This window comes from Ornithorhynchus anatinus, chromosome 2 (assembly GCF_004115215.2).
Source record: "Ornithorhynchus anatinus isolate Pmale09 chromosome 2, mOrnAna1.pri.v4, whole genome shotgun sequence".
Taxonomy (NCBI): domain Eukaryota; kingdom Metazoa; phylum Chordata; class Mammalia; order Monotremata; family Ornithorhynchidae; genus Ornithorhynchus; species Ornithorhynchus anatinus.
In genome coordinates, this window is record NC_041729.1 from 18,724,346 (window position 1) to 18,738,928 (window position 14,583).

General features: G+C 43.1%; 1 protein-coding gene across 3 annotated transcripts in view; it reads right to left on the reverse strand.

Annotated features, from left to right (window-relative positions):
* Positions 1–2,969: 2,969 nt before the first annotated feature.
* The window catches only part of P2RX7 (purinergic receptor P2X 7), a 28,111-nt gene continuing 16,497 nt past the window's right edge, over positions 2,970–14,583 (reverse strand). For 2 of the 3 annotated variants that reach the window (XM_029058814.2, XM_029058813.2), the window contains 8 exons: positions 13,772–13,852; positions 13,563–13,692; positions 12,739–12,875; positions 8,827–8,917; positions 7,980–8,045; positions 7,738–7,887; positions 7,050–7,151; positions 2,970–5,029 (listed from right to left, as the gene is read on the reverse strand). In XM_029058814.2, the coding sequence (XP_028914647.1) occupies positions 4,529–5,029; positions 7,050–7,151; positions 7,738–7,887; positions 7,980–8,045; positions 8,827–8,917; positions 12,739–12,875; positions 13,563–13,692; positions 13,772–13,852 (1,258 nt within the window). In that variant the 3' untranslated portion in view covers positions 2,970–4,528. The remainder of the gene's footprint in view (positions 5,030–7,049; positions 7,152–7,737; positions 7,888–7,979; positions 8,046–8,826; positions 8,918–12,738; positions 12,876–13,562; positions 13,693–13,771; positions 13,853–14,583) is intronic. The other variant, XM_029058815.2, reaches the window with a different exon arrangement.

Here is a 14,583-nt window from a genome sequence, read left to right on the forward strand (position 1 = left end):
TCATTTTATCTTTTCCCACTCCCTTCTGTGTCACTCTTGAACTTAGATTTGCACCCTTTATTCACCCTTCCCTCAGCCCCACAGTAGTAATGTATATATTGGGAATTTATATTATTGCCTGCCCCCCTGCCCCCAGCCAAAATCCATCCTTAAAGAGAAGACAAGTAGATAGAGACATCTGGGGGCATTTGAGCCCTACTCACTTTGGGAGTAGGAGAATCTGGCCCACAGATTAATCACATTGCCCCTTGCCTGAATCCTAAGGTAGGTACTGCTGAAATCAGCTAGCCTTTGGGAAAACAAAAATTGTGGAACAACTAACTTTCATTTCAACTGCTGAGTTCCTGTTTCCCTGCTTTCACAGAAAGGTAGTAAAAAGTGAGATCAGGGTTTTTAAGTTATCATCCTTAGCCTTGACATAGGTTACTTCTGTAATTAATTAAAGAAGCAGTTTCTTGTGATTGAGGGCAGTAAGGATGAGGTATGTTTGGTGGTAATGAAGGGAACCAGAATTTAGACCTGGGGTTTCAAGATGAGGATAAGGAGCATTAGAAAGGGCAGTGGCCAAGAGGTAGATTCTTACCACTCCCATGACTTAATTGTCTCTCTAGGGATGGCCTGTGCTTGGATTTGTACTTGGGTTCAAGAAGCAGCTAGAAGCAGCGTGGCTCAGTGGAAAGAGCACGGGCTTAGGAGTCAAGGGTCATGGGTTCTAATTCCGGCTCTGCCACCCGTCAGCTCTGTGACTTTGGGCAAGTCACTTAACTTCTCAGTTCCTCAGTTACCTCACCTGTAAAATGAGGTAAAATGGGGATTAAGACTGTGAGCCTCACGTGGGACAACCTGATTACCCTTTATCTACCCCAGTGCTTAGAACAGTGTTTGGTATATAGTAAGCGCTTAACAAATACCAACATTATTATTATTATTGGGTTCTCAGTAAACCTGCTTGCCTTTCATTTAGGAAAGGAGCTGTTCTCCAAGATCAAGGATTCTGAGGGAACTTGGAAGCCTGGGAAATTATCCCATGGTTTGCCTCTCATTTGAGCTGAAATCATGGCATTACGGAGCACTGACTCTTGCCCATTGCTCTTTGTCTTTCAGTGTCTTTCAGCAGCCCTAGATAGGGTGAGTTGAGAAGCAGCAGGTCCTAGTGAAAAGACCATAGGCCTGGGAGTCAGAGGACCTGGGTTCTAATTCCATCTCCACCACTTGCCTGCTGTGTGACTTTGGGCAAATCATTTAACTTCTCTATGTCTTAGCAAATACCTCCTCTATAAAAAGGGGATTAAGACTGAGCCCCTCGTGGGATATGGACCGTGTCCAACCTATCTTGTAGCTACCCCAGCGCTATGGGTCGGAGATGACTCGACAGCATACGACAAGACAAGACCCCAGCACTTAGTATGGTGCCTGGCACATAGTAAGTGCTTTATAAATATCACTAAAACACAAAAAATTGTAGTGGAAAAGTTTTTGAAACTGGTGTCCCAAGAAGATGGGCTAAGAGGAAGAGTTTCCTCTAGGTTATTGCAGTCCCCTCCTATAGACTGTGAGCTCATTGTGGGCAGGGAAAATGTCTGTTTATTGTCGTATTGTACTCTCCCAAGCGCTTAGAGCTCTGCACATAGAGCTCAATAAATACGATTGAATGAATGAACAAAAGCACGTTGGCTCAGCCCATCTGAAAGACTTTCTCTGAATTCTTTCTACAGAAACATTTGGGCTGTCACCCCCCTCCTCAAAAATCTCCAGTGATTGCCTACCTCCTTATCAAACAAAAACTCCTCACCATTGGCTTTGAAGCACTCCATCATCTTGCTCTCTTGCCCCCTCCTACCTCACCTCACTTCTCTTCATCTACAACCCAGCCTGCATACTTTGCTCCTCTTGTGCTAACCTTCTCACTATGCCTTGATCTCACCTTTATCACCTCTGACCCCTGGCCCAAGTCCTGCCTCTGGCCTGGAATGCTTTCTCTTCTCAAATCTGCCAGACAATTACTCTTCCACCCTTCAAAGAATTATTGAAGGCACATCAACTCCAAGAGGACTTCCCAGACTAAGCCCCACCTTTCCTCCTCTTCCACTCCCTTCTATGTCACCCTGACTTGCTCCCTTTGCTCCCCCACAACATCCCCACAGCACTTAGGTATATAGCTGTAATATTATTTATTTGTATTGATGTCTGTTTATTTCTACTGATGTCTGTCCCCCCCACCCCCTCCACCCCACCTCCTAAGACTGTAACTCACTGTGGGCAGGGATTGTCACTGTTTATTATTGTATTGTACTTTTATACTTTCCCAAGCATTTAGCACAGTGCTCAGAATACAGAAAGTGCTTAATAAATGCGATTGAATGAATGAATTAAATGAATGAATGAATTCAGAGTGAGATCATGTGTGCTTTGTCAGTGCAGACAGCTTTTGTGACTTCTGGCCTCTGAAGAAATTGGGAAATGCTCCTCATCATCTGTTCATCATTACCAATGAATATTTAGAGAACGTTCATGATTTGTGTGGAAGGAGTTACTCTGAATGACAGCCAAGGCACCAAAATTCAGCCATTTCATAGGTAGCAGATAGCTCATTCAGATTTCTTGCTGACACCACTGCTCTTCCTGATCAAGACTCTCACTTCCTTTTTTTACCTCTAAAAACAAACAAAACATTCCAAATGTTTTGTGCACTTGACTCGAGTGAGGCACTATTTGAAAAACCTTTCAGGAAAAGGAAGAGCTGCCATGCAGAGGGATACTTGTCCCTGCCCAGAAAGTGGTCAGAGGAAGAGGGGCTCAGAGGGAAGATAGGAAGAAGCATGGAGAAAGAAGACTTCTACTTAGTCTGTGAGCCCCATGTGGGATAGGGACTGTGTCCAACTTGATAAAACTTGTATCTACCCCAGTGCTTAGAACAGAGTTTGACACAGTAATCGCTTAACCAATACTGAGATTATCAAATACCATAATTATTATATAGGAATCATATTTATTGTATAAGCAGCTACAGACTTTAAGGGATCCAGAGTGTGAGAAAATCCAAAGTAATGGAAAATGGCTTTAAAAACATCTTCCCGAATGAGAAAAATGACTGTACATTAACAATTCTATATTAAAAGAGAGATGTATCGATTTTAATATTACAGTAGTGAATCAGGCATTGCCCGCACACATATGAAGGAGATTTCTGTGCACTTAACATACACAGTGTTTCAGGGGCACAGTTAACAGAGTTTGTAAAATAGCGAGTGGGATTCTCCCAGGAATGTTATTGGCAAGAAAAGTGATTTTCTATAGTAAGTAAAAACAAGTACTCTACAAAACACCACTTATCTTACTGTAAAAAGTGTCAGATATGTTTACACATTATTGCAATTCACACACTGCCTGATTACCTTTGGTGGCTGTGATCAAAAGCAGAGCAAACCGCAGATTGATTTTCTACTGTTCTATTGTCCAGCCCCACAGGCAGCAGTCATTGAGTCCTGCTGGGGAAGGGAAGCTGATGGGAAAAGGGAATAGATATTGTTCCTGGTCTTCTAAGGCCACTATCTGGAAGTCCTTAACAATATGCAAGTGAATTAGCAGTAACAAAATGATTTCCATTTCTGTCACTATCTGTGTGAAGTCGAATGTGGCAAAATTTCTAAAAATATCACAGAAAAGCAATAAAGGTAAAAGGTTGTCTGAGAGACTCGGGCTTGTTTAGCTGAATTCCTGAGTTTAAATCCAGAAAAAAAATCCCATCTTTAAAGAAAATGTTTACTGATATCACCATGTGCCACTAAGTTGATTGTCTATATATACATGTATATATGTATATGTGGACACACACACACACAACACCACGCCCCCAACTCCCCCCCAGCATATGCTCCTATCAAACGCAATAAAGGGCTTGTAAATTCATTAAGTTTTAGTCCTCAAATGCCACCATATGATATAGCATCATCTAAGGACAAAAACTTAGTGAACTTACAAGTCTTTCATTGCAGTTAATAGGCACACTGGACATTATTTTGGAATTTAAAAAAAAACAAACAACATTTTCGTGATGGTATGAACCTTTTGTAAAAGGAAACCTGACAGGAGGGAGGTTCAGGAAAGCTAACACTTTTTTGTTAACCTTTTAGTGGAAAGGACTCAGCAGTGAGGTTGATGACTCTTTGTCTACTGACTTTTTCAAAGCATCATTGAGTCATTTTCCTGCACCATCAGTTTACATCAACTACAGTGCCACAGGAGCTGAAGACAGAGGAAGAACCGTCTAACAGATGCTATCAGCAGCCCACATTCTCCCTCACCAGCCAGATAAAGAATTCCGCACACAGAGAGGCATAATTGCTAAATACACATATCTTTGCCAAAATGCTAGCTTGGGGCTTCTCCTGCAAAGGCTCTGGCAAGTTAGTCATAAAATCAATCAATCCAATGGTATTTATTGAGTGCTTACTATGTGCTGAACTGACTAAGCACTGTGGGAGAGTAAAAGAGAAGCCAGGTAGGCCTGCTGCTTTAGATGAGAATTTCAGTAAAAGCTCTTGTAGCCACTGTATTGGCCACCTGGCTTTGGAAACTCTTTCCTGATCCTCCACCTACAGCAACTAGGCAGGATGGCAAAGTCCACCATGTCCTCAGAGCCAAAACGCCAGTCAATATAGCGCTTATATGCGCAGTGCCGGAGCTCCCTGGTCAGAGCATCAGAGTCCAGAGTCATCAAGGGGTCTCGATAGAACAGCATGAACTGCAGGGTGGGTCTGGAGAGGACCAGCTCCTGGAACAAAGCTGAAATGGTGATGCAGGGACCTTTCTTTTCCCGGCAGCATAGCTCCTCGAGGCATCTGTTGCCTTTAGGTAGTTGGGATTGGGAGCAGTTTCCACAGTGACACCAGTGAGGACTTTCCCTATCAGAAGCAGGGGGTTCTTCTCTGTTGAGTGGCTGGAGCTCCTGGGGGTGGCCGGGGGCTGGAGCTTGGTAAGGAAGTGGTGGGCGCAATTTGGTGAAGACTGTGAAATCCGTATCAGGTCTCTATAAAGGAACAAGTTTCAAAAGCTATTAGCGATATCAATATCTGGCCAGCTGGAGAGGGCCAGTAGATCTTTATGTTGTGTCTCATTTGCCTTTACCTAAGGAAGAAGAGACATTATTTCCTGACATAATTCCAGGCATGGACTGATCATGGGCAAGAGAGGTGATGCTCCTTGTGACCTAGGCTGGTGCTGCCCAACATTTTCAGAATCTGCGATGAAGCAGGGAAGGACACCTTCACAAATGAGGTGAAACTCAATTTGCCAATTCAGAAACATTTATATGCTTCCAACAGGGCACCAGACACACTGTTTGGACACATTGCTCTACATAGCTGCCCCTGCCCTGTAGGGGAAGGACTCAGTCTCACCATTTCCTTTCCTCTCACCGATTTTGACATGTTCCCTGCTCACAATGAGCTTACAGGAGAAGGAGGTAGTCAGGAGGGTGAGAGGTGGTGATGGTCATCCTAAGGAGCCCTTACCCAAGGGACACAGGGAAGAAAGTAGGTTCCTGTGGACAAGCAAAACATCCATTTGCTAGAGAGGTAAGTTTAGCTATTCCTTATATGCATACACTAGAGAAAGGAGTTCTATCTAGAGATACATGAAAAGACAGGATCCTTGTTCATTATTAATGGGATTATTGTAAATTATTTTACTGAAAGTTCAATCGATGAAAAGAGAAGTTGAACTGAGAGATAATGTCATTACCAGAGGAAAGGTTAATTAGTATGACATATCAATTATCTATTATATAATTATCTCACCTGAACTGTCATGGGAAAAGCCAGTCAGAGGGAGAATTAGGGGGAAGGGGCATATGAGCAAACAGGAAGAGGGCCTGGAAAAAAGGAGAAGAGCAGTCCCTGTCTTTGGAAAGAAAAGGAACCGGAAGAAATCCCTGGGGAGCTGGAGTACACTGAGGAAGTTGGGAGCAGAGAGTTTATACCTTTAGGTTCTGTATAGATTTAGGACTAGGGAGTTCTCAATTGGACTTCTGCTAATTATGTTACAAACAGATGTTAGAAACATTACCTGTTTGCACTACATAGAGGGGAGCAAAAGTAAGTAAGCTCTCCAAACTACCAAAACTCAGACCTTCCTTCCAGATGGCCCAGCTGGCTGAAGTACAAAGTGATCCCTAGTCATTGTGGGGCATTCCTAGTATGGCCTAGTGGAAAGAACAGGAGACTGGAAGTCAGAAGATCTGAGTTTGAATCTCTGCTCTGTCCGTGGCCTGCTGGGTGACGTTGGGCAAGGCACTTAACCTCTCGGGGCCCTCAGTTTCCTCATTTGTCAAAATAGGAATAAGGTAGATTATGAGCCCTGGGAGGGATTGGGACTATGTCAGTTCTCACTATGCTGTTGCTACCCCAGTGCTTAGCACATTATAAGTGTTTTATAAATAACACAAAAGACATAATGTGATGGTAGCGTTAATTTGAGGGGTGAAGTATCAGGATTCTCTTCAGAAAGCATGCTTTCCTAGAAAATGGAAAAACACTGAGGATCAGGGTTAGGGCCTTGGGGATACCTCTGTGCGTCTAGACCCTCTTTAAAGCGATTCCTGGGGTTCTTCTGGTCAGGTGAGGGCTAGTAGGGGACCTTAAACTATCATAAAAGTCAAAGAGGATGAGAACATGGCAGAACCTAGACATGAACCTAGACCTAGAACCTAGACCTAGGTTCAACAAAGAACCTAGACGTGGCTGGGAGGAGTTCACTGGAGACCTTGGGAAAGAACATGAAAGTAGAATGAAATGGAAGAAAATCAGATTGTAGAGACAAAGTGAAAGGAGGCAGGTACACAGAAATAGATGAACAAGTATTGCAAAGAAAATTATACAGGATAAAAGTCTGCAGTGCAGTTTCTGGGCCTCTTTACTTGGCCTGACAGGTCAAAATCTGAGACTGTCCTATTTAAGCTAGAACATTTATTCACTTTATATATTACCTCTGAGAGAAAGAAGTCCTATAACCCATAAGAATAAAGGCTTACTTACTAAAGGTTTACTTACTGGGACTTTTTCACCTTTAGCATCTTGTAAACTTTCCCCTAGTAGTTGTTTATCCACCATTCTAATGTGTGGTTCATCCACGAATGACACATACTTTAAGGTCTAAAAGAGGATTAGAGAAAGTGACATCATTATGATGGATTTGTCTATTAATACAGTTTGTATTTTACTGTGTTCCATTAACAACCACCACCTTATGAATAATAAATATCTGGTAGCAAATGTTATTCCCATAATTACAGTATTTATTAAGTGCTTCCTATGTGAAACACACTGCATGAAGCCCTGGGGTACATATAAGTTAATCAGGTCAGGCCAGTCCTTGTCCCACATGGAGCTCACAGGCTAAGTATCCCCTTCTTGGGAAGAGAGGCACAGAGTTACAGTCAAGGTGAACAAATTCCATAAGTTCATTCATAGATCCCAGGGATGTGCAAGGAATAAAACCCAGGAGTTCCAACTTTCCTTTGCCTTGAGTATTCAATGTGATGTAGTAAAAATGTTTTATCTTGCTTTCAGGAAGCGATATTGATCCCTCAGGGTACTGCCATTGATCCTGCCCATCGCTGATATCCCCTAAAGTCACTCCCAGACAAACTCCTCCAATTTATGCTGACTTTTCAGTTACAGAAACCCAAGTGCTTGCTAAAACATATGTTCATCTCAAACTGGGAACAGCAACCCTTACCGACTTAGGCTCCACAATTAATTCACACTTCTTTCTGTAGTAATGTTCATTGACAACACATGGTTTACAGCAGTTGCAGCAGGGATATATGCGAGTTCTACAGCACTCACTAGAGTATGAACTAATAAGAAAGTCGATAAAAACTGTTGCCTAGAAATGAAGCATACAGCTGTAATTATTTTGTAAAGAAAGTCTTTAATTAATCTATAAAGCTCCATAAATGTAGAAGATGCATTTCTTACCAAACCAAAGTAGGAAAGTGTTGAGCCAATGTAAATGATCATTTGGATAAAGTCAAATTTTCCTCCCTTAAGCAAAATGGGAAATGTTATTTTACATTCTAAACAGAAACACTGCTGCCAATTAATAAGGTTCTAACACTGTATTTGTCATCTGTGGCCTAGTGGGAACGAAGCACTTGACTAGTCATCTGAAGCACCTGGGAAAAGCACAATAAAGACTTTGGGGAGGTGACAGATGGATAAGATTGACTTTTTTTCTTAAATGTTGTTTCTGCTATTGACCTTGAGGTTGGGCCTAGTGAGGAGTTTTACCATCAGAAGAATCCATGGAAACCAACCAACTCCAATTTTATTTTACTTTACTAAAAGGTGAAGGTTTTGGAAACCATGAGGCCACCAGATGGGAAAGTTTGGCTGTTGGTCACAACAACCAACATGAAGTATTTGAATGAATTCCTCCTTGGGCCTCTTTATGGTTTCTTCTCTCGTTATTTTTATTTTAATCATGGCTCTTCCATCTGTCCTAAAATTTCACACTAATTCTATTCTTGCTGTATGCTATAGGGAGATGCCTCCTAAAAAAAGGTACAGGCTAATAAAGTATCAGTAATAACAAGATGTTATTGTTAGTTTCCTACATTTTTATAAAGCAGAAATCATTTTCAATTGAACAAGGTTTTTTTTTTCTTTCCTTCTGGCTACCCTTACAATTGTCACTTCAGGAATTCAGTCCTTAATATGGCACATTTCACTCTCTTCTCACCTTCCCCCACTCTCAATTACAAGCTTCTGGCAAAGGACCAGAAACTTAATTCCCCTGAGAAGTGAAAAGCAGCAAGATTCTTACCGTGCCGAAAACTAGAATGTCAAAACGGATCCCGTAGGCTTTGATCAGAGTTCGTGTGTCTATGCCTCCTTCCTTGTAGTACTTGGCATATCTATAAAAGAAGACATATCCACATTTACAAGATCCCTCCAATGGGACTGGCAACATTACGTTGAGGGGAACCAATTGGAGCTGCTCACAGTGGTTGCTTTCCTGCTGGTCCATTTTCTAGCTTAGCAGTAGTTGGCAGCCCAAGAACATAAGTTCTAAGGAAGCAGAGGGCAGAGCTTGATAGTGGGAAGGCAAAGCTCCAGTGGCTGCGTGGGCATGTCTGATTTTTCCCTCCTTGCCACCTCTATTACCCAGAGTTCAACAAAGAAAAGACACTCTGGGGAAGTGAAATGAGTGGCTGCTTTCTAGTCTGGTGTTAAAATGAACAATTATCTGGCAGAAAAAGTCAACAGAACCCCTACAGGATTTGTGGGGGGGTGGGAGAGGGGAGTGACATTTGAACAATGATATTTTAAACAAAGTATAACTCCCACGTTCCTATTGTCCCTCTTAGAATAATAGATTTGGCCTTCAGACCATTATTTAAAGGTCTTTTCTGTTTTTTGTCCTTAAGTGCCAAACCGCAGGAGAGATAGAGGTCCTGGCCCCCATATGTTCCCAGCTCTGGGGCAATGTCACTGTTTCTGCTTCTGCTGCAACGGGCATTAGAATCCAGTCTTGCTTATCACAGGTCTCCTCGGGTTTCTTAGTGGGAATGAAAAATCCCCAGATCGGTCTTTTTGGTCCATTATTTCTTTGAAGTCTGCTTGCCATTTCCAAACCCCAGTGCTCTTGTTCTCTCCCCCACAGGCCCCATCCATTTTTTCTCCCTACCTTCAAAATGAAAAATCAGTACCTATGTGCCAATCACTAGGGAGTGCTAGCTGTACTTATCAGGAAAAAAGTCATTTGACTGTGAAATGAGCATTCAGCTGGGGCCAAATATTTATTACACACTTGCTTCTAAGAAGTCATTGGAAAGTGTCAAAAATCATCATTCTGCCTTCTGCAAACTCTGGGAATATCACTTTTTCCTTCCTCAAACCCCCTGTCGCCCCGCCTCCCTCATTCCTTGTCCCTAATGACCTAATGTCACTTTATTGAGATAATTGACGCTATCAGGTGTGATCTCCCTAAAGCCTCCCCAGCCCCTCCCCTTCTTCTCCCATCTTTCCCAGAAGTACCTTTATAGGATACCTCCACCTTCTCATCTGACCCCATTCCTTTGCACATCCCTTCTTCCCTCCCAAACTGCCATCTTCAACTGTTCACTCTCCAAGCCTTCCCCACTGCTTTCAAACATGTCCATGTCTCCCTATCCTAAAGAACCCCTCCCTTGATCCCATGGTTCCCTCCAGTTATCACCCTATCTCCCTCCTACCTTTTGTCTCCAAACTCCTTGAGTGAGTTGTCTACACCCACTGTCTCAAGTTCTCTCCTCCAATTCTCTCCTTGACCCCCTCCAACTGGCTTCTGTCCCCTTCACACCACAGAAGCCGCCCTCTCAAAGGTCACCAGTGATCTCCTCCTTGCCAAATCCAATGGCCTCTACTCCATCCTAATCCTCCTCGACCTCTCAGCTGTCTTTGGTGCTGTGGTCCATCCCTTTCTCCTGGAAACATTATCCAACCTTGGCTTCACTGACCCTGTTCTCTTCTGGTTCTCCTCCTATCTCTCTGGCCACTAATTCTCAGACTCTTTCATGGGCTCCTCCTTTGCCACCCACCCCCTAGCTGTGGGTGTCCCTTAAGGTTCAGTTCTAGGTCCTTATCCATTCTCCATCTACACCCATTCTCTTGGAGAACTCATTTCCCATGGCTTCAACTACCACCACTATGCAGACGATACCCAAATCTACATCTCCAGCTCTGATCTCTCTCCTTCTGCAGTCTTGCATTTCCTCCTGCCTTCAAAACATCTCTGCTCGGTTGTCCTCCCATCATCTGTAATTTATCTGAAATTGATTAGATCTGTAATTTACTCCTCAGCACTTAATAGAGTGCTCAGCATACAGTGAGCACTCAATAAATACAGTTGACTGAGGTACTGACTTGGATGTCCCACCATCGCCTCAAATTTAACATGTCTAAAACAGAACTTCTTATCTTCCCACCCAAACCTTATCCTTCCCCTGAGTTTCCCATCACTGTAGGTGGCACCACCATCCTTCCTGTCTCACAAGCCCATAACCTTAGCGTTATCTTTGACTCCTCTCTCTCATTCAACCCACTTATTCAATCCATCATTAAATCCTGTTGGTTTGACCTTCACAACATCACCAAAATCTGCCTTTTCTTCTCCATCCAAACTGCTACTACGTTAATCCAATCACTTTTCCTATCCCACCTTTATTACTGCATCAGCCTCCTTGCTGACTTCCCAACTTCCTGCTTCTCCCCACTTCAGTCCATACTTCACTCTACTGCCCAGATCATTTTTCTGCGAAAACAATCAGGCCATGTTTCCCCTCTCTTTAAAAACCTCCACTGGTTGCCTGTATAAAATGAAACTTCTCACCATTGGCTGTAAAGCACTCAATCATCTTGCCCCCTCCTACCTCACCTCGTTACTCTCCTACTACATCCCAGCATGCACCCTTGGCTCCCCTAATGCTAACCCTCTCACTGCACCTCAATCTCACCTATCTCACCACTGACCTCCAGCTTAAGTCCTGCTTCTGGCTTGGAACACCCTCCCTCCTCATATCCAATAGACAATTACTCTCCCCCCGACTTTCAAAGCCTTACTGAAGACACATCACCCCTAAGAGGCCTTCCATGACTAATCCCTCCTTTCCTCTTCTCCCACTCCCTTCTGTGTCACGCTGACTTGCTCCCTTATTTGTCCACCCTCCAAGTCCCAAAGCATTTATGTACATATCTGTAATTTATTTATTTATATTAATTTCTGCCTCCCCACTCCCCAGACTTTTAGCTCACTGGAGGCAGGGATGTGTCTGTTTATTATTATATTGTTCTCTCCCAAGGTTCAGGTGGGAAGATAAGTTCTGCTTTAGGCATGTTAAGTTTGAGGTGACGGGATATGTTGTGAAGGCAGGAGGAAATGTGAGACTGAGAGAGGGAGAGAGATCAGGGCTGGAGCTATAGCTTTGGGTATCATCCGCATAGAGGTAGTAGTTGAAGCCATGTGAGCGAATGAGTTCTCCAAGGGTGTGGGTGTAGATGGACAATAGAGGGGACACAGAAGGGAACCTTGAGGGACTCCCACAGTGAGGGAGTGGGAGGTAGAGGAGAAGCCCACTAACGAGACTGAAGATGAGTGGCCAGAGAGAGAGAAGGAGAACCAGGAGAGAACAGTGTCAGTGAAGCCGAGGATGGATAGTGTTTCCAGGAAAAGGGGGCAGTCGACAGTGTCAAAGGCAAGTGAGACGTGCTGCCTTCTAAGTGCTATCAAGTTCTTAAAGGGTAAACTGTAAGCTCATTGTGGGCAGGAAATATGTCTGTTTATTGTTGTATTCTCCCAAGTACTTAGTACAGCCCTCTGCACACAGTAAGCACTCAATGAATATGACTGAATGAATGACTGAATGAATGAATGAATGGAGATCCAAGTGCATAAATAGTGCAAAAGGGAAAGGGAGTCAGCAAAAAGAGGGCTTAATTGGGGAGGGGGAAACCAACAGTGTGACTGTGTTAATAACCTGGCTGGGTCTTACACTCCCACTTCTTATTTCCTTTCATTACCAAATGGCCCCCCTTAACAACTTCCTAGGAAAGCAACATGTCTCCCGCTTGAGAGTTGTACTCATCTTAAGCAGAACTAACTCACTGCTGCTTCCCAGAGTCCCCACACGCCCAGTCCCAGAACAGCTGCAGCCAAAGAGATCAAACTATCTTGCTGTCCCTGACTTTAATACTTCACCTGAAGTTGAAGCCTGGATACAAAGATTCATTGGTAGTCTTATCATCCAGGCGGCGGAAGCTGTATTTCGGGCGGCAGTGATGGAACCATCGATCCAGGTTGCAGTCCCAAGAGATCTCAATGCCCATAATTCCACCCTGTAAACCAAACCAACATTAAGTCTTCCCTCTTGCTGTGGAGTACTACTTCTCAGAAATGTTTCTGCCTGGCAGACATTTAAGGTGTTTAGGAGAAACATGCTGGTTTCTTATGGAAAGGCAGAGGAGGTAGAATGGGTCCTCAGGCCTTTAACGGGACTTGGGAAAGTGGAGTAAATGGAGCCTCGGCAGCAGATCGTCAGTACATGTAGGGAATCCATCAAAGGCCAACATTTTATTTCAGAAAGACAACTGGCCAGCTGTACTAGAGGATTTCAGACATGCAAATCAGGCCAGGTTGAACCAAAGAGAAAATTCCAACTTCATGCACATAACCTTATTTCTGAATAACTCACCACAGCCTACAAACTCTGGTTCTTGAACCCAGAAGCATTGCCTGGAGCTCAGTATGAAGAGGAAAGAAAATTGCTGTTAAAAGAAGCTGAGAATAACCTGGCTGGGTCTTACACTCCCACTTCTTATTTCCTTTCATTACCAAAGTTCAAAACGAGTAGTGATGTCAAGAAGGGTTAACCATGACAAGACTTCTCTAAGCCTTCTTTGTAGCCACTATCAGATACTCAATACAGGTATGAATGGACCATTGGTCTGGCTCAGTTTGGCATTTCTCTGGTTCAGCGAGGCTGTTCATGAGATTGTTCTTCACAGTAAAATGGCACCACTGACCTTGATTGCTACTTCTGAAAATTCTTCCCCTGTTTCTTGTAAAATATCTCCTAGTCGGAAAATGGGACATTGTGGATTCTGTGTCTTGTGAAACATACAGGATGTGTTTAAATCTGGTAAAATGTTTCTTCTGTAAAAATGAAAGTAAAAGATTCAGCAGTAAAAAAAATCATTTTTTTAAAAAAGTTAGTTCAGTCTGATGCACTTACGTGGTGTAGTTATGGGCTGGAAAATCGATATTGTTCTTTATGAGCACTGTGAAGTTTTCGGCACTCTTCAGAAGGGCAGGTCTAAGTAAAGAAAATATAACATGAGCCTCATCGAGCATAGCCCAGTACCTTTACCATTAAAACACAGTTCCACAGTCAGCTCTCTTCACCCGCTACTCACCACTTCTCCCAAGTCCTCCTTTTAACTGTACTGCACTCCCTATTTTCCCATCTCCAGCCCCTAGCTCACATTGTTCCACTCAATCTAGTTTAGTGAGCACTTATTTTGTACAGAGCACTGTACTAAGGTAGAGCACTGTACTAAGCGCTTGGGAGAATACAATATAATTGTAAAATTATATTAGTATATTATAATTTAATAGTTCAATTGGTCCACTTGCCTAGACCTCCCTGTTCCTTCATATCTGCCAGCCCATAGTCCTTCCCATCTTCAAGATCCTTCTAAAATCCCACCTTCTCTAACCAGCCTCCTTCTAGCAATCCAAGGTATCTTAACCAAGCAGCCACCCCAATCAATCAGTAGTAAATATGGAACACCTACTGCCCTGAACACTTAGGAGAATGCACCCTTCCTTATTACTTATGTGAATTTGGTTGTTCATGCCATTGTTTATTCAACTATTTTCCCCTCACATATTTGCACCATTACCTATTTTATCATTGTTCTTCTTCCTGCTCTATCTCTTTATAAATAATTTATGACTCCCTGTCTCCTCCATTAGATTGTAAACCCCCTGAGATCAGGGACTGTGTCTTTCAGTCCCAAGTGCCAGTACAGTGCTGTACACATA